Source organism: Schistocerca gregaria, chromosome 7 (assembly GCF_023897955.1).
Source record: "Schistocerca gregaria isolate iqSchGreg1 chromosome 7, iqSchGreg1.2, whole genome shotgun sequence".
NCBI lineage: Eukaryota > Metazoa > Arthropoda > Insecta > Orthoptera > Acrididae > Schistocerca > Schistocerca gregaria.
The window spans coordinates 481346970-481370787 of NC_064926.1; the positions used below are offsets into that span (position 1 = coordinate 481346970).

At 41.8% G+C, this 23818-nt stretch overlaps 1 protein-coding gene across 1 annotated transcript in view; it reads left to right on the top strand.

Annotated features, from left to right (window-relative positions):
- The window catches only part of LOC126281900 (proline-rich protein 12-like), a 53610-nt gene that overhangs the window by 19037 nt on the left and 10755 nt on the right, over window positions 1-23818 (top strand). Inside the window, exon 4 of the mRNA XM_049981223.1 lies at window positions 18194-18317. Within this exon, the coding sequence (XP_049837180.1) occupies window positions 18194-18283 (90 nt within the window). The 3' untranslated portion in view covers window positions 18284-18317. The remainder of the gene's footprint in view (window positions 1-18193; window positions 18318-23818) is intronic.

Here is a 23818-nt window from a genome sequence, read left to right on the forward strand (position 1 = left end):
TTTGCATGTTCAAGTCATTTTACGCTGCTTTTATAGAGTTACTCCTAAATGTTCAAAGGATGTTACGTGCTCAGATCATCTATACAAATACTAAAAGGAATCCGCTAAATTTCGGTTACTCGGCAAATAATACAGCTCTAAAGGTTGTCAGTTCAACTAAATACCCAGGGATTACAATTACGAACAACTTAAGTTGAAACGATCACATAGATAATGTTGTGGGGAAAGCGAACCACATAATGCCCATTATTGAAGAAGTAACAAATGCACTAAAGACGCTCCCTCCACTACACTTGTCCGTTCTCTGTTAGAGAACTGCTGTGCAGTGTGGAATCCTTACCAAATAGGACTGGCAGAGACATCGAAAAATTTCAAAGAAGAGCAGCTCGTTTTGTACTATCGCGAATACAGTAGCACCGACATAGGGGAATTCCACCGACTACCGACATCGGCAGATCTTTACAAATCAATATGCCAGTACGCGCACCAGTGCAACCAATCTCACCCCCCGAACGTAAAGATTTGGGACGACAATCGGTGAAATTCAAATCAGTTTGTTTCTTCGCGCAATCGGCCGACGCTTACACAAGCAAAAGATGGAGTGTGAGATATTTTTAAGTTTAGTAGAAGAAAGGAGGAGTTTGTAGCATCCTGTGGATGAGAAAATATTATAACAACAGGGGTATGTCTCGGAATCTAAGGTCTGAAATCGCTATTTTATTGGAAACCACAAGTTCCGAACAATTCAAATATTTCATATAAATTGACTGCACGTAGCCTGACACTGAGGTCACAAGAACAATGGGGTACCTCCCAATATTGTGTCACACCTCGTTTTGCCGGCGTAGTGCAGGTACTGTTCATGGCATGGACTCAACAAGTTGTTGGAAGCCTCCTGCAGAAATATTGAGCCAAGTTGTCTCTATAGCTATCCGTAATTGCGATAGTGTTGCGTTTGCAGGATTTTGCGCACGAACTGACCTCCCGATTACGTCCCACAAATCTCGATGGGATCCATGTCGGGAGACTTGGGTGCCCAAATAATTCGCTAAGATTGTCCAGAATGTACTTCAAACCAGTTCTACATCTACGTCTACGTGATTACTCTGCTATTTACAATAAAGTGCCTGGAAGATTGTCTCTCTACCGTTCCACTTTCGAACGGCACGCGGGAAAAACGAGCACTTAAATTTTTCTGTGCGAGTCCTGATTTCTCTTATTTTATCATGATGATCATTTCTCCCAATGTAGGTGGGTGCCAACAGAATGTTTTCGCAATCAGAGGAGAAAACTGGTGATTGAAATTTCATGAGAATACCCCGTCGCAACGAAAAACGCCTTTGTTTTAATGATTGCCACTCCAATTCAAGTATCATGTCTCTGACACTATCTCCCCTATTTCGCGATAATAAAAAACGAGCTGCCCTTCTTTGTACTTTTTCGATGTCATCCGTCAGTCCCACCTGACGCGTATCCCACACCGCACAGTAATACTCCAGAATAGGACGGACAAGCGTGGTGTAAACAGTCTCTTTAGTAGACCTGTTGCACCTTCTAAGTGTTCTGTCAATGAATCACACTCTTTGGTTTGCTCTTCCTACAATATTAACTATGCGATCGTTCCAATTTAGGTTATTTGTAATTGTAATCCCTAAGTATTCTGTTGAATTTACAGCCTTCAGATTTGTGTGACTTATCTCCTAATCGAAATTTAGCTGACTTCTTTAAGTACTCATGTGAATAACTTCACACTTTTACTTATCAGGGTCAACTGCCACTTTTCGCACCATACAGATATGTTATCTAAATCATTTTGCAAGTCGTTTTGATCATCTGATAACTTTACAAGACGGCAAATGAGAGCATCATCTGCAAACAATCTAAGACGGCTACTTAGATTGTCTTCTATGTCGTTAATATAGATAAGGAACAATAGAGGGCCTATAACACTTCCTTGGGGAACACCGGATATTACTTCTGTTTTACTCGATGACTTTCCGTCTATTATTACGAACTGTGACCTTTCTGACAGGAAATCACGAATCCAGTCGCACAACTAGGCGATACTTCGTAGGCACGCAGTTTGGTTAGAAGACGCTTGTGAGGAACAGTGTCGAAAGCCTTCTGGAAATCTAAAAATATGGAATCAATTTGATATCCCCTGTCGATAGCACTTTTTACTTTATGAGTATAAAGACATAGTTGTGTTTCACAAAAACGATATTTTCTGAAACCGTGCTGATTGTGCGTCAATAAATCGTTTTTTTCGAGGTACTTCATAATGTTCGAACACAGTATACGTTCCAAAACCCTACTGCAAATCAAAGTTAGTGATATAGGCCTGAAATTCAGCAGATTACTCCTACTTCGCTTTCTGGGTATTGGTGACACTTGAGCAATTTTCCAGTCTTTAGGTACGGATCTTTCTGTGAGCGAGTGGTTGTATATAATTGCTAAATATGGAGCTATTTTATCAGCATGCTCTGAGAGGAACCTGACTGGTATACAATCTGGACTGGAGGCCTTGCCTTTATTAAGTGATTTAAGCAGCTTCGTTACGCCGAGGATATCTACTTCTATGTTTCTCATCTTGGCAACTGTCCTTGATTGGAATCAGGAACAAGTCTGCCAGTTCAGCTCTTTCAACATCTCCGTGACACTCTCCCGCGGGTCAGACAAACCTGTGAGTAATCATGCTGCCCTTCTCTGTGTGCGTCAAATATCCCCTGTCAGTCTGGTACAGGTTGCACACACTTCTGCAATATTCTAGGATGTGTCACACGAATGATTTGTGAGCGATCTGCTTTGAAGACTGATTGTACTTCTCCAGTATTCTACCAATCAACCGAAGTCTGACACCTGCTTTACCCACCATTGAGTCTATGTGATCGCTGCATTTTATAACCCTACGAAGTGTTACACCTAAGTATTTGTATGAGTTTCCCTATCCGTTTTATAACCCTACGAAATGTTATACCTAGGTATTTGTACGAATTTCCCGAATCCAATTTTGACTCTGTGACATTTTAGTCACAGGATAATTTTTTTTTCGTTTTGTGAAGTGCACAATTTTACACTTCTAAACATTTTTTTTTTTAAGTTGACAATCTTTCCACCATTTTGAGATCTTATAAAGATTTGACTGCATATTTCTGCATCTTTTTTCAGACTATGCTTCACTATAGATAACTGCATCCATCATCTGCGAAAAATCTGATGTTACTCCTAATGTTGTCCGCAAGGTCAATAGCAAGGGATTCAACGCACTTTCCTAGGATACATCCGAAGTTACCTCTCCATCCGTGATAACGTGCTGCGTCGTCATTCAGCCTCAAATTTCGGCTGACGCCCCATACTACCGTACTTGTAGTAGTGGTATTGAGTCAAATGCTTTCGGAATTCGAGAAATACTGTCTGTACGTAACTGTCTCGATTGATGGCTTTCGGTATTCAATGCGAGTAAAGCGCGAGTTGGAATTCACACGACTGATGCTTTCGGAATCCGCGCTGATTGGCATGGAGGAGGTCATTGGGCGATTATGTGGCATCCATCTCGTCCAACGGGGCCAAAATAGATTCTAGCTTCCTTGATAAAACAGATTCTGCCGCAACCTAAACTCCTTGATCGAACCAAAAACTGACGAAGAAGACCAGAATCACTGTCACCAAGCTACCGGCCGCCCGCGTGGCCGAGCGGTTCTAGGCGCTTCAGTCTGCAACCGCGCAACCGCTGCGGTCGCAGGTTCGAACCGTGCCTCGGGCATGGATGTGTGTGATGTCCTTAGGTCTGTTAGGTTTAAGTAGTTCTAAGTTCTAGGGGACTGATGACCTCAGATGTTAAGTCCCTTAGTGCTCAGAGCCATTTGAACCATTTGATGTGATCGGGCAACCGCTACCGACGGCGTCTGGTAACCGTTGACGGTATCTCTGTGAACTCAGCGTTTCATGAAGGTTCAAACTGATAAATCCATTTATTGTTAGTGAGAGTTAGTGTTGTCATCGGAACTTAGGGAACAGTGGTTCAAAAATTCCGTGGTTCAAGGACAAAAAGTCAGGATATAAAACTGAACGCGTATTTTCACTCATTAGTTAGATATCTTCTTATAACAGACTAACGGAAAAAAAGTCGCAACACCAGTAAGGAATTGTGCGACATAGACGAAAGTTGGTAGGCGTGTTTCTACATCTGAAATGTGACGTTTGTTCAAATTTCGCGCCAGTGATGTGTTGGCATGGCCTTTTACAACTGTGTGGTGCGGATTTATGAATAAAAGCGTATACATATGTTCATCTATCATGCTATATTCGAGTAAAACGGTGAAAATTATTAACAGCAGCATGACATAGGCAGAAGCATACTTGCCCTAATGTTACGTATAGTTTTAATGATATACAATATGTCTTTTTGAGCCACTTACATAGTTAACATGATACCTGTCAATTGGTAAATTATGTTCTATATTTTTTCTAATAGTACATTTGTTCTACTCATTGTACAGGGGCCTGAAGATGGCATCAATGTAATGCCGAAACTGGTAGCACATAAAAAGTTCATAAAATAAATTTCTACAATACATACGGCTGTTGGTAAATTATTGTACCAAGAAAGGTTTTCAGTTAAAGTCTCCTTCCCTGTAAGGGTATTACATAATGCGTGTACGAGTAAAGCACGTGACGAACGAACGACGACATATGGAAGTTTGTGTTTGGCCGTGAGTAGTACATGGACAGCCAAAGCAAATAATGCGATCGCTCTCGTAAAGCCGGAAATCCGGGTTCCATTTGCGGACCGGGCACACATTTTCAGTGTCGGCATTCCCTGTAAGTATTCACAGCTGCGAACACAGTCGTGTATCAGCCGTTTCTGGTCACTTAGAATGAACACACGCACAACAGAAATTGAACTACCGGTAAGAAATGCTACGCGCTTATAAGCGGCAAGAGAACCGATTTTTGGCGGATATTAGTAGCGAATCAGTCAGGTGTTCTGGCGGTGCTATAGTTCAGGAAATTATGGAGTCGCCGTCCTCTGGTAGCCAAACGTCCTTGGGAAACAGCGGCGTAGCGGTAATAATACAACAGTGGAAGCCACAGGGCTGAGTATTTGAGAAACACACACGTATGGTATGTCCTAATCCCTAAGGCGTACCCGTAGTTAACTGGATTCTCGCGATCTCTGGTGTACGTTATTTAAACTTCCTTCGCTACTGCCATCGACACGTTCAGGAAGTCAGTTCGGAAATTTTATGTGTTCGACCACTTCTGAAGTGAATACGCATTATATTTCGAATTGTTAGCAGTGCCCAGAAGTCGGGACACTTCGTGTCCGGCGTAAAGCCGCGCGGGGTAAACGTGCGGCCTGGGGCGCCTTGTCACGGTTCGCGCGGTTCCCCCGTAGGAGGTTCGAGTCCTCCTCGGGCATGGGCGTGTGTTGTCCTTAGCGTAAGTTAGTTTAAGTTAGATTAAGTAGTGTGTAAGCACAAGGACCGATGACCTCAGTAGTTTGGTCCCATAGAACTTACCACCAATCTTCAATTGTCCCGGGTTAGGCTTCGTGCGGAAGTGTCATGACATCTCTAAAAACAGGGACATTACGCAGAAATCGGGACATTTGGCAACACTACCGTTCAGTGGCGGCTCGCGAATATGCAGGCTGGGTGTTCACAAATTTTTAGATTCAGAAAAATATGAGAGCGTGAAATTAATAGCATCTGCTGTATAACAGTTACGCTTATCTACAATGTTATACATCTTTCAGCCACAGTCAATAATAATAACAACATTAATAATAATAATAACAATAATATGCATAACTTATATGACAAAAAACAATTTTATTTTTTACTTTTGTTGTTTTGTTCATAGTTAAGTAAAGTTTAGGGCAATAATGAAATTATGCGTAAGCTTTTCCAACTCTCCATTTCGCAATTTTGTGTAAGTGGGAATTTTCAAGCTTTTCCTTTTTTTCGGACAAATGAACAGGATTTCTAACAAATGTATTTCACGAATTTACTTCCGGGATGAAAATCAGATGTTCTTTCGAGCTTGTGCTAACTGTACGCTTCCTTGTTAAAAGTTCGCTTGTAGTCAAGCTTATCTGATTTCGTCACTCAGTCAGAGGATATGTTCTCGGAGGCCCCAGTTCCTTTGCGGCTAACTTTACGCCGTAATTTACTTTTCTGTTCCCAGAATGAGATTTTTCACTCTGCAGTAGAGTGTGCGCTGATGTGAAACTTCCTGGCAGATTGAAGCTGTGTGCCAGACCGGAACTCTAACTCGGAACCATTGCCTTGCGCGGGCATGTGCTCTACTGACTGAGCTACCCAAGCATACCCACGACCCGTCCTCACAGATTTACTTTTCTGTTAGCATTTAAAATAGATTCAACATAGTTCATGTTTACACGGCATTCGAAAGTCGATTCTTCCACAGTCAACAACCAAACTCCAAACGGAAGCTGGAAGTGATTAAACTAAAATAGTAATGTCTGCTAACATGGTCACCTGTCTGGAACACAAACGAGGCGCTGAGATCCATAAGGGCCTAAAGCACACTGCCGTCGATCCCAGTTTTAAGTGAATATCAGAGAAACCAGTGATCCAGCTTTTCGTGAATTTTCATATATACAGTGTGGACCTAGAGCACTGATAAACCGGACTCACCATAAGGTCAACAGATTTCAGAATCGTGAATAAATGCTACAGTCTCACAACCTACGGTGATGTGCTTTAGGCCCTTATAGTTCTCATTGTCAGCCCCTCAAATGGATTACTGCATGATAAACTTAATAACATAATATACCATAACTCATTCAGAAACCTACAAAATAGGTTTACTGTCAGTTCAAAAATAACATATACTGAGGCCCGATCTAATTTTACTGCAGTCTATAGTGAATGAATTAGCATATCTGAGGAGTGTGTCATCATCTAGCAGGATTTATGCCGAGCAAACGGGGGTCTAAGTCTGCCGCAGTGTGCTACCACTGGTGGTACAGCCATAAACTTCTTGTAGAGTGGCAAGGACTAGCTGTGCACACAGTGAACCGTGCACACTGTTTATCAAATCCTTATATACTTGGCCATTAACGCAGTTACGTCACGCGAGTTGCGCTTGCACAAAAGCTCCTTAGAACGTGCACAACTGAAGGTGTGCACACGACCCTGATGCCGAATGTCACGGAGTCTTAGAGGAGTAGTAGATCAGTAGATTTAAGTGCCATATATTCCAGATTGCAGCATCTATGTTACGCTAACAGCATTCAAAGAAAAGTAACCAATAAATCCGCAGGGTGTCGAAAGTTAGGCTGTTCTTGTGCTCTTACACTGCAACCACCACTGCTACTGGTAGCCTTCCCCTCTGTAATAAAACTTCACAGAATACTACATGAAGCTGCCTAAAACTGGATATCAGGATAATTAAACCTTGGACTATTTCACGAGATCAACCAGTATTTCAGAAAACTTTCTTTTTATCCCCAGACGAGTTATTTCAAAGTCAAATGCTCAGGAGCGTTACGACACTAAGAGAGCTCGCCAGGGACTGATACCTGACTGCTTCTGCCCGCCGCACTTAACACAAGACCAATAAACACAGTGTTGGGGCCAAAGATGCATTTTCACTTATTCTCGCAACTCCCCAATGCTATTACCCTCTAGCTTCTAAATACACATCCATATTTTGACTATGTGTCATAATAGCAACCTTACGAAATACATCAATAGAGAAAAGCCTATATTTCTATCTTATGACATGAAAAAACCTTCTGCCAATTTTGCTTCATTAGACATCACCTCAAATTAAACTTATTAACAAAAACCATGGTCTTACACTGATGTGCAAAAATTAAGGACAAAAGTAATTTTCGCATGGTGTATTACTGCTAAGTGACAGTTACATGAAACTTGGACCATATGTACACTCATGCTCATAAATTACGGATAATTGCAGAATGTAGTGCCACACAACGTGGCACTACACAAAACTGGCGCTAATAGCATAGGCACATAGGGAACACACACCACACAGGTCTGTAAGTCCACGGTATTGCTGATAAATTGAGAAAACCATCCCGAACCACTTGTGCTACAAAACGCCACTGTTTCCTATGCATGTACCCAAATATCAATATGGGATATGACCACCGTGTACACGTACACAGCCCGCACAATGGGTTGGCATGCTCTGGATCAGGTGGTCGAGCAGCTGCTGGGGTATAGCCTCCCATTCTTGCACCAGTGCCTGTCAGAGCTCCTGAAATGTCATAGGGGTTTGAAGACATGCAGTGATACGTCGACTGAGAGCATCCCAGATGTGCCCGATGGGGTTTAGGTCTCCATTCACCCGATATCTGTTTCAAGGTACTCCTCCACAATGGCAGCTCGGTGGGGCCGTGCATAATTACCCATCATGATGAAGGTGGGACCCACTGCACCCCTGAAAAGACGGACATACTGGTGTAAAATGACGTCCTGATACACCTGAACTGTTACAGTTCCTCTGTCAAAGACATGCAGGGATGTACGTGCACCAATCATAATCCCACACCACACCATCAAACCACGACCTCCATACAGATCCCTTTCGAGGACATTAAGGGGATGGTATCTGGTTCCTGGTTCACACCAGATGAAAATCCGCTGAGAATCACTGTTCAGACTATACCGGAACTCGTCCGTGAACATAACCTGGGACCACTGTTCCAATGACCATGTACTGTGTTCTTGACATCAGGCTTTACGGGCTCTCCTATGACCAGGGGTCAGTGGAATGCACCTTGCAAGGCTCCGGGCGAATAAACCATGTCTGTTTAGTCGTCTATAGACCGTGTGTCTGGAGACAACTGTTCCAGTGACTGTGGTAAGGTCCCGAGCAAGGCTACCTGCAGTACTCCGCAGCAATCTGCGGGCACTGATGCTGAGATATTGGTCTTCTTGTGGTGTTGTACACTGTGGACGTCCCGTACTGTAATGCCTGGACACGCTTCCTGTCTGCTGGAATCGTTGCAATAATCTTGTGGCACACGGAGGGCCCATGCTACGACCTGCTGTGTTTGACCAGCCTCCAGTCGCCCTAGTATTCTACCCCTCATAACGTCATCAATATGTGTTCTTTGAGCCATTTTCAACACACAGTCACCATTGGCACGTCTGAAAACGTCTCCACACATACTCGCTGTACTGTACTCTGACATACACCAATACACCTCTGCGTATGTGTACTGCTGCCAGCGCCACCGTGCGACGACTGCAGGCCAAATGCATTGCACGGTCATACCCCGAGGCGATTGAAACCCGCAAACCGCCCACCAGAGCGTTGTTTCACCATGTATCAGCATTATCCTTAATTTATGAGCATGAGTGTAGAAAGAAATGCCACAATATATTACGGAAAATCACTACAGCAAACGCCCAATAAGACGAACACAAGTGACACTTTTATTCAAAGACAGTAAATACATTGAAGTCACTGTGGTTTGTGACGACCCCTGGGCACTACAAAAGATGGAACATGGTACTTAATGGTGTGTGTGACGGCATTGTATGCTCTGTAGTGTTCTCCCATGCTGGTCACAGGGTTAATAAGGAGTTCTCGTGGTAGAGCATTCTATTTCTCCATTAGTGTGGCTGACAACTGCTCGATGGTAGTTGGTGCTCATGGACGCTCTGCAGTACGCCTCCCCAACGCATCAAACATGTGCTTGATGGGATTTAAGTCTGGGGAATGGACAGGCCAGACCGTACATGAAGTAATGACCATCCAGCAGTTGCCGTTGGAGGAATGGAGCGGCCTACCGTATGATCAGCTTACCAACTTCGTCGCCAGCATAGGAGCAGACTCCAGAGCAGGTATTTTGCCTACTCTGGTGATTACACATCCAACTGAGCATTGTGTCCCACCTTTTGTAACACCATGAATTGTGGTGACTACAGTGTAACTATTGTGCTTAAGCAGTGGCGGCTCATGAGTAGAAATTTTGTATGTTCATTAATTTTAGATAATGTTGAAAGTGTGAAATAGCAACTGCTGTACAAATATTATGATTATGAACAAATTTATACAATTCCAGCCACTGCTAAAAATAATAATAGTAATAATAATATTATAATGATGACAAATATCGTTTTAATATATAGTGAATGTCTGAGGAGTGTGCTACCATCTAACGGGATTTATGCCAACTGCCAAAGGAACAAATATAAATGTCCGCTGCAGTGTGCTATCACTTGGTGGCATTGATGTAAACTTGTAGTTGAATGGTAAGGCCCTGCTGTGCATGCCACGAACTGCAACCATGCACATTGTTTACCATATCTATATGTATTTGACTCATAAGGCAATTCTGTCATGCCAGCTCGAAACGTGCACAACTGATGTGCTCGCGACCCTGATGCCAAGTTTCATGGAGTCTAGAGGAGCAGCAGTGTAGCATCAATAAATTTAAGAGCCGTATGTTTCAGATTACCATATCTATGTTATGCTTAGCAGCACTCAGAGAAAAATAACCAATAAATATACAAGTTGTCAAAAGTTAGGATGTTCTTGTGCTCTTAAGCAGCAGCTACCACTGTCCTTAAATAAAAGTATAATTTCTGTTCGTCTCATTGCGTATTTCTTTCAGGTACCTTCCGTACAATAAAATAGCAGTACTTTCTAGGCATGGTCCAAATTTCGTCGAGCTATGTTGCTTGGCAGTGACATATCAAGCGAAAATTACTTTCGTCCTCTTGTACACCAGCCTATATAGATATAACAAAGTGTGCATTGCCAATCCCTGTCTTTGTCTTAGATGAGTGAGTCTTCTATATGTCATATTTTTAAGTGTGAAAACCACAAAGAACATCAAAATTACGTTGAAAATGCTAACTGTTATTTCGCAGTTGAGTGAACATTTATTTTAACACTGAATAAAGTGAATACAAGGTAATCTGACAACCACGGTGCACCGAGACATAGACAAAGTGAACTGAAAGTAAAGTCAAAGAACATAAGTTCAAAGACATGGCGCTTCACGCCATGGCCGCCATGGAGCATCCCCCCCCCCTCCCCTTCTCGCCGCCCCTGCAGTGTGGAGCACAGAGGCAAAGCTAGCTCACTTCAACACAAAATCCTCGTTCCAGTGTGGCACATGAAGGTTGCATCTAGCGCACGATGTGAGGAATTTCGCGAAGCGAGAACATGAGCATCCTTGCAGTGCCGGAGTGGTGTGGGCGGGGTGTCGACTGCAGATGACAACTGAGGGCATGGTGCAGCAGCCACACGATGCAAGGAATCCTGTGAAGCAAGAGCATGAGCGTCCTGTAGATTCACCAGCGATGGCGTGGAACCGGTAGTAGGGGGAGGGATACTCGACACATGAGTGATGCAGTGTGAAGATGCAGTAGAAGCAGATGACAGTTCCAAAAGAAGTGGCTCTGGAGACAGGCTGTCGATTGTACTCCAAGCATGTGACAAATCAGCAGAGGCGCCGGCAATGCTGGCGCATAATGCCTCGTTCTGTGTGCGGAGCTTGTCGATTTGTGGTTGCACAGCTGGCAAACCGGAGAGCTGTGTAGTAATATGCTCGAGCAGAGATGCATATGTAGAAAGTGCTGCCAAGGAGGCAGAGAGCGAAGTCGTGCTGAACTCGTTCGAGCCCGGAACGGTAGAACCAGATGTGTGGCGGCCTGCAGGTCTGGCGAAGGTTCGTAATGGTGTAGGAAGTCCAACCCAATCACAGGTTCATCCAAGTTGGCGATGTGGAAAGTCCAAGGAGAGGCGGCGACCGGTGACAGGTGAAGCCAAGGACTGCGATAGGAGAGTGATTTGCAGCGATCAGAGCAAGGTTAGCACGAGAAATCATGCTGCCCATGTGCTTGGCTGGGATAATGCTGACTTTGGAGCCTATGTTGATTAGAAAGCGAGTGCCCAATGACAAATCAGTGGCGTAGAGGCGTTGTGCCGCTGGAGCAAGTGGTGAGGCATCAGAAGGAAGGTGTCATGAAGGATCATGGTGCGATGTGGTGCCTAAGCATGCCCACCGGTCTTGGTTGGAAAAGGTGCAAGGTGTGCGGCAGTAGTGGGCGGTGTCCCCATGAGTAGCATGGAACCAGCACTGCTGTGTAGTTGCACTCGATGGTGGCCATGTTGAGCCGGTTAAGGTTAAGTGGCTGCCAGCATGGCTGGGAATGGGTAAGTGTTCACTTTTAACCAGACGCACTTTTGGTATACTTGTATATTCATAATCAGAAGCAAAGTCAATTAGGTCTGCTATGCTTGCACTGGAAGACACTTGTAGGATCCATTATTCTGAAGACAATGTGGACTGGCACATGAAGTCCGTTGATGATGAAAAGAAGCACAAAATAATTTTCGAACACATGCCGATGATGTCAGGGTCACCATTGTAGGTATTATGTGGCGTAGAACTGTAATAACACACTTTTGCCGTTGAATGAACATTTTAACACTGAACAAAACAAATACAAGAGAATTATCGAACATGGTGTGCAGCGAGACATAGACAAAGTGAACTGAAAGTAAAGTCAAAGAACATCGGTTCAAAGACATGGCTCTTCACACCAGAGGTGCCACACACATATACTCTTGCGAGACAATAGTCTTTTTGCCTCAATATCTTCCAAATATTGTTGTGTCACAGCTTCAGAATAAGGTTTGTATGGGGGACCCTCAGTCTTCCTCACTGATCTCTCACGATCACTCATTGCTGTCTATGAGTTGCCTAAAAATGCCATTTGTCTTCATGCTATTAATTACATGCCAAGAAATGTATTTTTAACAGTCAAGAGCATGGGACACAAATATGGTCCACCCTGGAAAGTGCACCATTGATGTGCTCAATGTCACACGTTTTACTTTTATTGCACATTTCTCATAGATAACGTCAGCAGATATGCACCAAACAAAAGATAATATATTCCAAATATATTAAAAGCTGAATAAAAGCAATTCAAAGGAGATAACTCTTACCTTGCTCTCAGTACGAAGGACAGTCGGACAACCAAGTTGAAAACAAGCCTCTTTGCGTTTTCGCTATGGCTACTGTGAAGTGTGGTTGGTGCTTTACCGTGACCAACCTCGCAGTTTCTTACCCTGCCAGTAGAGGGCAGAGCACCTCAGAATTTCGAGAGCGATGGTAGCTCTCGGCCGTTACCAAACGGGACTGGGTGGAGTCTTCATAACAGTTTGGACCATAGTTGTGCTCAAGGACCGTAGTTGGGGAATTTACGGTAGTCTAAGTTCGAAATGACAGTCCAAATAAAATCGGCAGCTGTGATAGACCAACATCGCTCATTATAATCCGAGGGCGATTAACGAACTTTCCGCTTACTGCGCCATAAAATTGTTTGTTGTTAGAGATTGGCAAACACGCGATTTGTGCGATTACGGTGGAAAGAGACAAATAACAAATAATGAAGATGTCTGTAGTTTGTTTTTGCGGACACTAAGCACCCGGAACAATACAATTCGTGAGGCAGTGCTGATATTTTTTTTGTATTAGCTATTTCTAAACTCACGCAGGTTTATTTGACGGCGTCACGGAATTACTGAAAAATCTGAACGGGAAAACGCATGAAAACAGATGCCTGCTATCCCACAGAAAACTTGTTACAGAGTTTCAAGAACCAGTATTATGTGAAGAATCTAAAGATATTCGTCAGGCCTCTATGTATCTTAAAGTTTGTGAAGGCAAGATTACAAGGTGCTCAGATGTATTTAAGCATTCTTCCGCGCTCCATACGCGATTAGAATATGAAGAAACCAGAAATGTGGTTCAGTGCTCTCTGCCATGCACTTTACGTTGGTTTACAGAGTATGTATGTAGAGGTAGATATCGTGTGACCCCGTCACTATACACTCAACTTGCAGGTCTTTTGTATGAATGCAGTTCTTGTTGTTATGATACAGGTATGGAATATCTGTAACAGAAATAGGTACCGGTACTCTACCTGCTGGTTCGGATGAAGTTAACTGGGCGACTGAACGTCGCACTCGTTATGCTGGAAAAGTAGATATTGCAGTGTGATTCTAAGGGTTGTTAATTTAAGTGAAATTCACTTACAGTGAATTTCAATTTGGAGGGGGGGGGGGGGGGGGGAAGGGTTGAGGATCACAGTCAAAGAATAGTAGAGTAGAATCTTGCACTTGACTTAAATTACACGGGTTTTAACAGGATAAAAAAGGGAGATGCAGATTCTAATTGCATTGGAACCACTACCGTGAAAAGTTTATACGTTAATCGCTTTAAATAGGCTTTGGACATTAAAAAAAAAAAAATAGTACATAGTCGTCTGAGGGAAGATCTATACACAAAATAAAGCGCGATGGTTGGCAACGTGGCTCATTTTAGATAGCCCATGAATTATGGTATATCTCTCCCTCCGGAACCAAATTAGCAAGGCTGTATGTTAGGTGAAGCATATAAGTTCTAAATGTATATGTTGTTTTGCTGCTTTGTTGCAAATGGTAAAAGTTGTGTGATGTAACAAGATCGGCCCATAATTGCGAGTCTGATGGGGGTTTCAGAGATGCTGTAATGAGATCGCTTTTTGTTTCCGAGTTTTAAACCGTTCTTATATACGCATCAGATATTGAGAAGATTTTTCGCTATGTCAGGGTTTTCGTACGGTGGCGTGTGGTATTCGAACGTTTGTGGCGACTGATGATTTTTGTGGTGAATAGGTTTATTGATAACATTGTAACAAATCATATCAGTAGCGTTACAGTTCGTTAAGTCATAGTTGATCTATCAGCGTCGTACTTTCCTATCCTTAAATCGTTAGAAGTCATAAGACAGCGGAAGGCTTCCACCGGTAGACATTATTTTTGGTCGCAACCAACATTGCCCAGCTGACTGTTGTGTGACGCAGCCATTGTTGACTACTGTGTTACTGTGTTGTATGGTACTGTACTCAGTTTCCTAGGTCCTGTTTCCTTTCCTGGTAATGAGTACGTAATTGTTGCGGTTTGGATCATTATTAAACATTTTATACATAAAAATATTACAATCTTCATTACGAGCAACATTTCGGTGAACTTTATTTTCGTGTATGACATCTGCTTTCTCGGAAGGACGAACTACAGATTAAGGGGCGTACTGATGCACTCGGGGAGGGGGGGGGGGGGGGGGGGGGAGAAGCAGAGATTGTTTCACCCGCACGGCTCCTCATCCGGTGACTGTATAAAACGGAGGTCGGACTTGCTAAGTCCTTACCACATTGTTAAAAGTTGCTCATTACATTTACCTGAAGTTGAGAAAGACATAAAGACTTCCCAAACTAGCATATGCACTACCAGCTGTATTATTAGCTTTAATGGCCAATGAGTTAATTATAAAAGGAGCATCTAAGTCATCAATGGAATATTTCGTGTTATAGTATATTGCTTGAAAATGCCAAACATTCTAAGTGAATCAAATCTGGACTTTAAATAAGCATATTTTGACACAAACGTGATAAGAAGGCTGGCATCTGGATAAAAAACCCCACGTGGTTATGTTACAGTTACATACAGCGTCCTGCTGTGAGAACTGAAGAAATGTCTGACAATGACCCTAGGGTATATATAGCCAGTGTGTAACCTGCTTCTCTTGTTGGAGTTGTTACCTCTCATTGGCAGTGGTTATGTAAGTCCCAGTGTAAGACACTACTTCATGAGAGCATAATAAGAATAGATGAAAGGAGCACTTTGTGCTAGTGGCACTAATTCAACAGGTGATATTTGTGTGGAAAAATAAATACCCAAATTTTCATTCGATCATAATTTTTTATACTTATTATTCAGTTCCTTTGTAGCTTATGAAAATAATGAATTCCACCAAATGTAGATGGTAAAATTATGTAAAAGGTGGATTGCTGCTCACCATACATTTGAGATGTTGAGTCACAGACTGGCGTTAGAGTCTGGTCTCAGTAACAAGAGACAATGGTCATGCGTGCAGGTGTGTGTGTGTGTGTGTGTGTTTTGTTTAATTAAGAAAAAGGCCTTTTGGCTGAAAGCTTACATGCTTAGAGTCTTTGCTATGCCTGTCTGTGACTCAGCTATATGGTGAGCAGCAATCTATCTTTTTCATAATATTTTAATAATTTTGTCATTATTCCATCCTGGATTTTCCATGTTTGAAGTATAGATGATTCAGTGATGTCAGATGTTGTTAACGTCAAACTTGTGAAAGAAAACCTAAAAAGAATATTTTTGACACAGGTCATGTTAAGAATTACACAGTTGGGTCACCATGAAATTTTTTGTAATTTACGAATCATAATAGGCACCAAAATACTTGGAAGGAAATTTCTTTTATTCAAAACAGATTTTTCTGAATTTAATATCTTGCACTTTAAATTTTGTAATGAAAAAAGCATTAAAGATTATGTGAATGTAGACATCAGGCTGTGCTACAGTGTATTACTGCAGTCTTTTTAATGCATTCACATTCATTGGCTCTACCAATTCACAACTAAATTATAACCTTCAAACCCATCTGTGGCAATATAAGTTCTCTGTGAATACAGGCTCTCCCGACGTGCACTGTTATTGGAAAGCTCGGGTTTCCATATGGGTGGCAGTTTTAAAATACAATGCTGTTTCAGTGAGTGTCTTCTTGCGAAGACATTGAGTGTGACACCCGTTAAAACGTCATGGTATATTAACACTGCCAGCCGGCTGGAAGCCCAATAGCATTTTACTTGCAGTATCAACTATTGTCCGCAGTTCACTATGATTCATTTCATTTCAGTCTTTGCTTTTGGTCCTGAATTGTGAGCTATTTGGAGCACAGTATAACAGCAGTGCCTTCAAAAATCTGCGTATTTCCATCATTGCTTATTGTTAGGTTTTGTATCTATATCATTATCGAGCTTGTGGTATTGAGCTAACTCTTAGTTCAAAGTTTAGTCCATTACAGTTATATGTTTGATATTAGACCAATGTGTCATCTTTACAAGTGTGTTTTCCTGGAAAAGCTTGGACATATATTTATTTTATGGTATATTGACAACTTATGGTCATAAAACAAGCATGATGATTGATGGTTCCTGATTCACAGTCTCAGAACTCACAGTCATGTTAGTTTTTATTTAGTTAAGGAGAATATACTATACAATTGACATAACAGTAATGGGTGCTGTGGCATCACATTTTATTGTGTATATTCAGTTGTTCAGTTGAGGAAGCATACAAATACTGACAGCAAAAAAACTTGGTTGTTGTGACAGACTGATCTGTAGCGTTGCCTGAGGTCTTGGTTAGGTTGAAAGGTTATGAGTTGGTAAATCGAAAAAATATGATTCTAAAAAGTACACTTGGGGTGACTGACTGATCTGTAGCATAGAGCATTTGAAGAAATCACCACTGATATTACGTTATAGGAGTCTCCAGGTTGTTTGCAGCATTCTTCGTGTTTTCTATGTTACTAGTCAAAGGCGAGAATTCATATCAGGTACAGATATTCTTCTTTATCCATCTCTTCCCTGTATAGAAATGATGGTAAAGCAGTAAAGCACTATGTTATAGAACTGTAGCTGTACACATAGGAATAGGGGTGTAGAAGTTCCAAAACAACTTTGAATGGCACGTCAAGTGTACATATTGTCTGCACAGAATTCTGTATTGCATGTGCAATATGTAGTTTCTTGCACATATTTTGCAACAGAATCATATTAATATCACTGATCTGTAAAATTAATGCATTATGTAATTTTGAAGTAGAAATGGTGTGTGTATCATGTCCAGTCATAACATATTCAGGATGCACTTTATTTATGAACATTTTTTTCTAGAGACCCTTTCCTCTTGTTTATCACGGGGTGAAAGCTATAGTTGAAATGGTCTAAGAAGATCCCTGACAGCTCACAGTGCTCTTGCCAACATTCAGGTGCAAAGTGATAATTGCTGCAGGCAAAAACGGTAGCGCTCTAAACAGCTGTGGCAAAATCGTGGCATGTGATTTGTTGAGGTACGCCTATGAAGCTGCTGCACCCAGCTCACTACAGCTGTCAAGGATCATCTTATGCCAACTCGTCTATAATGTATTGTCATCTTTTGTTTATTCTGTAGCTGTTACTGTTTATTACATTATTCGACCTGTATTTTGTTCAGAGGCAAATCGAGTAAGATATGAATTTTGGACTAGATTTAGAGGAAATCTTTGCTGTTTATTTAGCTAATAGTGATGACCATTGTGTGTTTGTAACAGCCTATGCAGCATGCAGTGGCCAGAAATGATGTTAAGACCATTCTCTTGTCAAATAAGGGAAGTGGTGCTGGACAACCTAAAAGAAGCTAGAAACATCAAGAATTTCTTGTTTCACAAGATTCCGGTGAGTCTGAAAATAAATAAAGATCTGTCTTTTTCTCTGTCATCATGATTTGAATGATGGTCATTATATTTAAGTGAAATTGGTGATGAAACATTTGATCAAAACACTGTTTCTTAAACTATCACTGCCATCAGACCTAAGTTTCTGTCACAACTGAAAGTAATGACAGTATTATGAAAATCGTAGATAGCTACTCACCACATAGAGATGTTTAGTTGCAGACAGGCACAACAAAAAGACTGTTAAAATGTGAGATTTTGGCCAAAAGGTCTTCTTCTAAAGTAGACAACACATATATTCATGCAAGCACAACTCACACACACGTTACCACTGTATGTCAGTGGTCAATGTGTGTTTGAGTTGTGAATGTGTGTGTGTGTGTGTGTGTGTGTGTGTGTGTGTGTGTGTTGTCTTCATTAGGAGAAGGCCGTTTGTTTGACTGAATGCTCACATATTTAGCAGTGTTTTTGGCAAGTCTGTCTGCTACTCAAACATCCCCTCTTTATGGTGAGTAGCAGTCTATCATTTTCACAACAATGTTATCATTACTTTCAGTTGTGGCAGTCACTTATCCTCCTTAATGTATGCAACTTATCACAAAGGTTATATATTTTCTGTGTGAATACTGATCAGCTAACATATAATTTGCTTTTCTGTATTACATTTTTTCTCAAAGCTGAGGAGGCAATTACTTTTGAGTAGGAGTGGCTGATAGTATTAATAATGTTAGGATAAACGTAGTCACTTCATAATTTCCCTTTTTATTTATTAAAAGTGGGCTTTCTGGCAACGGATAAACTATAAAAGATAACAAAACAGCTTCAGCTGTCTGAAATCTGGTAGTTGTGGCCTTCCCTTGCACCCACTTTTGATACTGAAGGTTACACAGCTGTTACATGCTGTAATGCAGCAAGGTATTGTATGTTCTGCATTTATCTTGTATCACATCATATCCCATAAGTTTTCTTTCATAATATTTTGTGTGTCTGTGTGTGTGTGTGTGGGGGGGGGGGGGGATTCTTTCCCTTTCTTTTTGCTGTTTTTTTAGTGATTTATAATTATTTCACCTGACTCATCAAGAACAGGTTCAAATAAATACTATGCTTGTTAAAGGAATGTTAATTGCATGTGATTCATACTATAACTAAAAAAATAAAGAAAACTTGGTTTGTTTTAAGTGCAGTTGTAGATAAACACACCTATAGATCCATAGGTGCTATGTCTAGAATTACTCATGCTATAGGCGTTGCATTGCTTATGCATTAATTTCAACTTGAACATTGTGATCCATTTCAATTGATGTTCTTTGGGTCCACTGAAATATTAAGCTAAAGCCACTCTCCTTTTTATTTAGCATAATGTTCCAGTTGTGTAACATTGTGTTGTGGATGACAGTGGTGAGTATTTACTAGAGCACAGTGATATGTTTGTGGATGAAATGCAGGAAGACAGTGAAGACTGCTATTGATACATAGGCTTCTCTCAAAAACATACTAAAAAGGCCATTATGAAGGTCCAGTTCAATAGGTTGATCATCCTCATCCCAACACATAGCCTACTCCTTATGAATAGCACCAAGGAGTCTGCCAAGCTTAATGTCTGTCATAAGGACCACCTTTGAACTCCGTCATTTGTCATCCTTTTCCCACAGCAATACTGGCAGTGAAAATGTTTCTGTGCCAGGATTCAAACGGAGAAGGAAAGGAGGGAGACACTACTGTAGAAACAGAAGGATGGAAGATTGGGAATAGGGGATAGATAGCAGGAGAGATAGTTGTAGAGACTAGAGGAGACTGAGCCAATGGGGTGTGTGGAATGAGATATATGGTGCAATGAAAGGTGTGGATAACAGATAGGATTAAAGTATGTTGTGTTAATAAGAGAGAGAGCCCTTCATAATTCAGAGAACAAGCAATAGTCAGGATTTGAAACTTGATTGCCAGCAGCATTGTTGAATCCTCCATTCAGACATTAAAAAAAGCAAAACCCATTTACTGTGCTCAAGAATAAAACACTCCAAGAATAAAGCAAAAACTCTTTGGAACATGCTTAAAAAAGGAACAAACAAAACTAGTCATCAAAATGAAAATGAGCCCCCGAAAATAGCTCTGGGCTCTGGAAGAAATGGTGATGCTTTCAAGTTTTGGCCACTAGATTCAGTTATTATGTGCTTACTGTCATTGCAAACACTTCATAGAGTAATAAACAACTAAGTACAGATGTGTTTAGATTTATTTGTGCTGACACTGCTTGCAATACAAACAAACATTAGTTTCAAAAAATACAACCCCAAAGTAGAATTCGTCAGCTCACTGCATAGAGTAATAAACAACCAAATACAGATGTGTTTAGATTTAATCATGCAGACACTGCATACAATACGTACATTATTCTCAAAAAATGCAACCTCTAAATGAATAGAATTCATCAGCTCATTAAAAATTAGTGATTTTTCTCTCTAAAATGGTGTTTCTAATAGAGCACTAAGATCTTGTGCTGACTTGATAGGATTACCCTGAAGGTATCTTTGTAATTAATCAATGACTTGGGAGATATTTGCTGCTAGATTTAATGAAAATATGCTTTAATAATACCCATTTTAAGCCGGCCGGTGTGGCCAAGCAGTTCTAGGCTCTTCAGTCTGGAACCGCGCGACAGCTAAAGTTGCAGGTTTGAATCCTGCCTTGGGCATGGATGTGTGTGTGTCCTTAGGTTCGTTAGGTTTAAGTAGTTCTAAGTTCCAGGGGACTGATGACCTCGGATGTTAAGTCCCATAGTGCTCAGAGCCATTTGAACCAATACCCATCTCCAAAAATGGAGATATGCAATCCATCACTAGTGACAGACCTATATCACTCCTTCCAGTCTTCTTAGCAGTATTTGAGGAAGTAGCCTATGATAGAATAATGACTCATTTATGGACCAGAACTTGTTAACTGCCTTTAATTTGTGTTTCATAAAGAATTCTCCACACACAGCAAATACAACATTAAACAAACAAAGTGCAAGCAGAGCTAAACAAGAAAAATTATTATCTGTCAGTATATTATGGAAACTTACCAAAGACTCTTGATATCATGAATCAAAAAATTATACTTAGTGAGAATCAAACAATGGAAAGTATAGGTTGGAATTTCAATACTGTTATGAAAAGGATAGGTTACCACTCATTGTAAAGATGGCATGTTAAGTTTCAGACAGTCACAACAAAAAGACTGTTGCACATTGAGCTTTCAGCCAAAGCCTTCTTCAGAAAGGAAAAAACACATGCAGTCACTTAAGCAAGCACACCTCACGTGCACATGACTGCAATCTTCTGGCTGCTCCGACCAAAATGCAACTGGAAGCAGCAATCACGAGTGGGGCAGGGAAAAGGATGGGATAGCAGGGTATGGGGGGGGGGGGGGGGGGAGAGTAATCATCACTGCTGTACAGAGTGTGCCGGGACTAAGTGGTGGCAGAACAAGACTGCCAGGTGCAGCACTAGTAGGCTGTGGGTGGGGAATGCGGAGCAGAGAAGGGGAAAAGTGTAGAAGATGTGCTGACTTAGAACGGCATACAGTGAAGGCGAGCAGACTGCATTGGGAGGAGGTGATAGGACAGAGGGGGTGGAAACTTGGGTGGAAGGTGTGGGGATGGTGGCTTACTGTAGGTTGAGCCGGGATGATTTCGTGAGTGGAAATATGATGTAAGGATAGCACCTCATCTCTGCAGTTCAGAGAAGCTCGTGGTGGGAGGGATCCAGATGGCCCAGGTTATGAAGTAGTCATTGAAATGAAGCACATTATGTTCAACTCCATGTTGTGCTACAGGGTGATCCACTTTGATCTTGGCCACTGTTTGGCAGTGGCTATTCATCCTTGTGGACAGCTGTTTGCTAGATATACCGGTATAAAAAGTTGTGTAGTGACTTCAGCACAGCTGGTCTGTGACATGGCTTCATTCACAAGTGACTCGGCCTCTGCTGGGACAGGATAAGCCTGTGACAGGACTGGAATAGTAAGTGTTGGGAGGGTAGATTTGTCAGGTCTTCCACCAGGGTCTTTCACAGAGATATGACCCCTGTGGCAAGTGGTTGGGATTGGGAATGACATAGGGATGGACTAGGATGTTGTGGCGGTTTGGCAGGTTACAGGAAACCACTTTAAGGGCTGTGTGAAGGATCTTGGGTAGGATGACCCTCATTTCAGGGCTGATCATAGATCTATCGGATGAAAGATAATCTATCATCATGCCCTGAAATGAGGGACATCTTACCTAAGCTCCTTCCCAACCTTCTTAAAGTGGTGTTCTGTCACCACCCGTCCTCCACAGCATCCTAGTTCATCCCTAGATCATCCAGTCCCAACCCATTTCCACAGGAATCAATGCCCTGTGGGAGACCCAGGTGCAAGACCTGCCCAATCCACCCACATAGCACTTGCTATTACAATCCTGTCACAGGCTTATTGTACCCTGTCAGAGGTTGGGCCACCTGTGCTAAGAGCTACTTAAATCATTACACAGCTTTTTATACTGGTATGACTACCAACCAACTGTCCACAAGGATGAATGGTCACTGCCAAACTGTGGCCAACGACAAGGTGGATCACCATGTGGCACAACGTACAGCTGAACTTTGTGTACCTCTATCGGTTCTCCCTTCTGCTCCAGTCTCGTGGAAAGAAAGATTGTCGGTATACCTCTGTGTGGGCTCTGATCTCTATGATTTTATCCTCACGGTCTCTTTGCGAGATATATGTAGGAGGGAGCAATATACTGCTTGACTCCTCGGATAAGGTATGTTCTTGAAACTTCAACAAAAGCCCGTACCAAGCTACAAAGCGTCTCTCCTGCAAAGTCTGCCATTGGAGTTTATCTATCATCTCCATAATGCTTTCACAATTACTAAATGATCCTGTAACGAAGTGCGCTGCTCTCCGTTGGATCTTCTCTATCTCTTCTATCAACTCTATCTGGTACAGTTCCCACACTGCTGAGCAATATTCAAGCAGTGTGCGAATAAGTGTACTGTAACCTACTTTCTTTGTTTTCGGATTGCATTTCCTTAGCATTCTTCCGATGAATCTCAGTCTGGCATCTGCTTTGCCGACGATCAACTTTATATGATCATTCCATTTTAAATCACTCCTAATGCATACTCCAAGATAATGCATGGAATTAACTGTTTACAGTTGCTGACCTGCTATATTGTAACTAAATGATAAAGAATCTTTCTTTCTATGTATCTGCAGCGTATTTCTCTTGTCTACATTGAGATTCAATTGCCATTCCATGCACCATGCGTCAATTTGTTGCAGATCCTCCTGCATTTCAGTACAATTTTCCATTGTTACAACCTCTCGATATATTACAGCATCATCCACAAAAAGCCTCAGTGAACTTGTGATGTTACCCACAAGGTCATTTATGTGTATTGTGAATAGCAAAGGTCCTACGACACTCCCCTGTGGCACACACAAAATCACTCTTTGTTCGGGAGACTTCTCTCCATTGAGAAT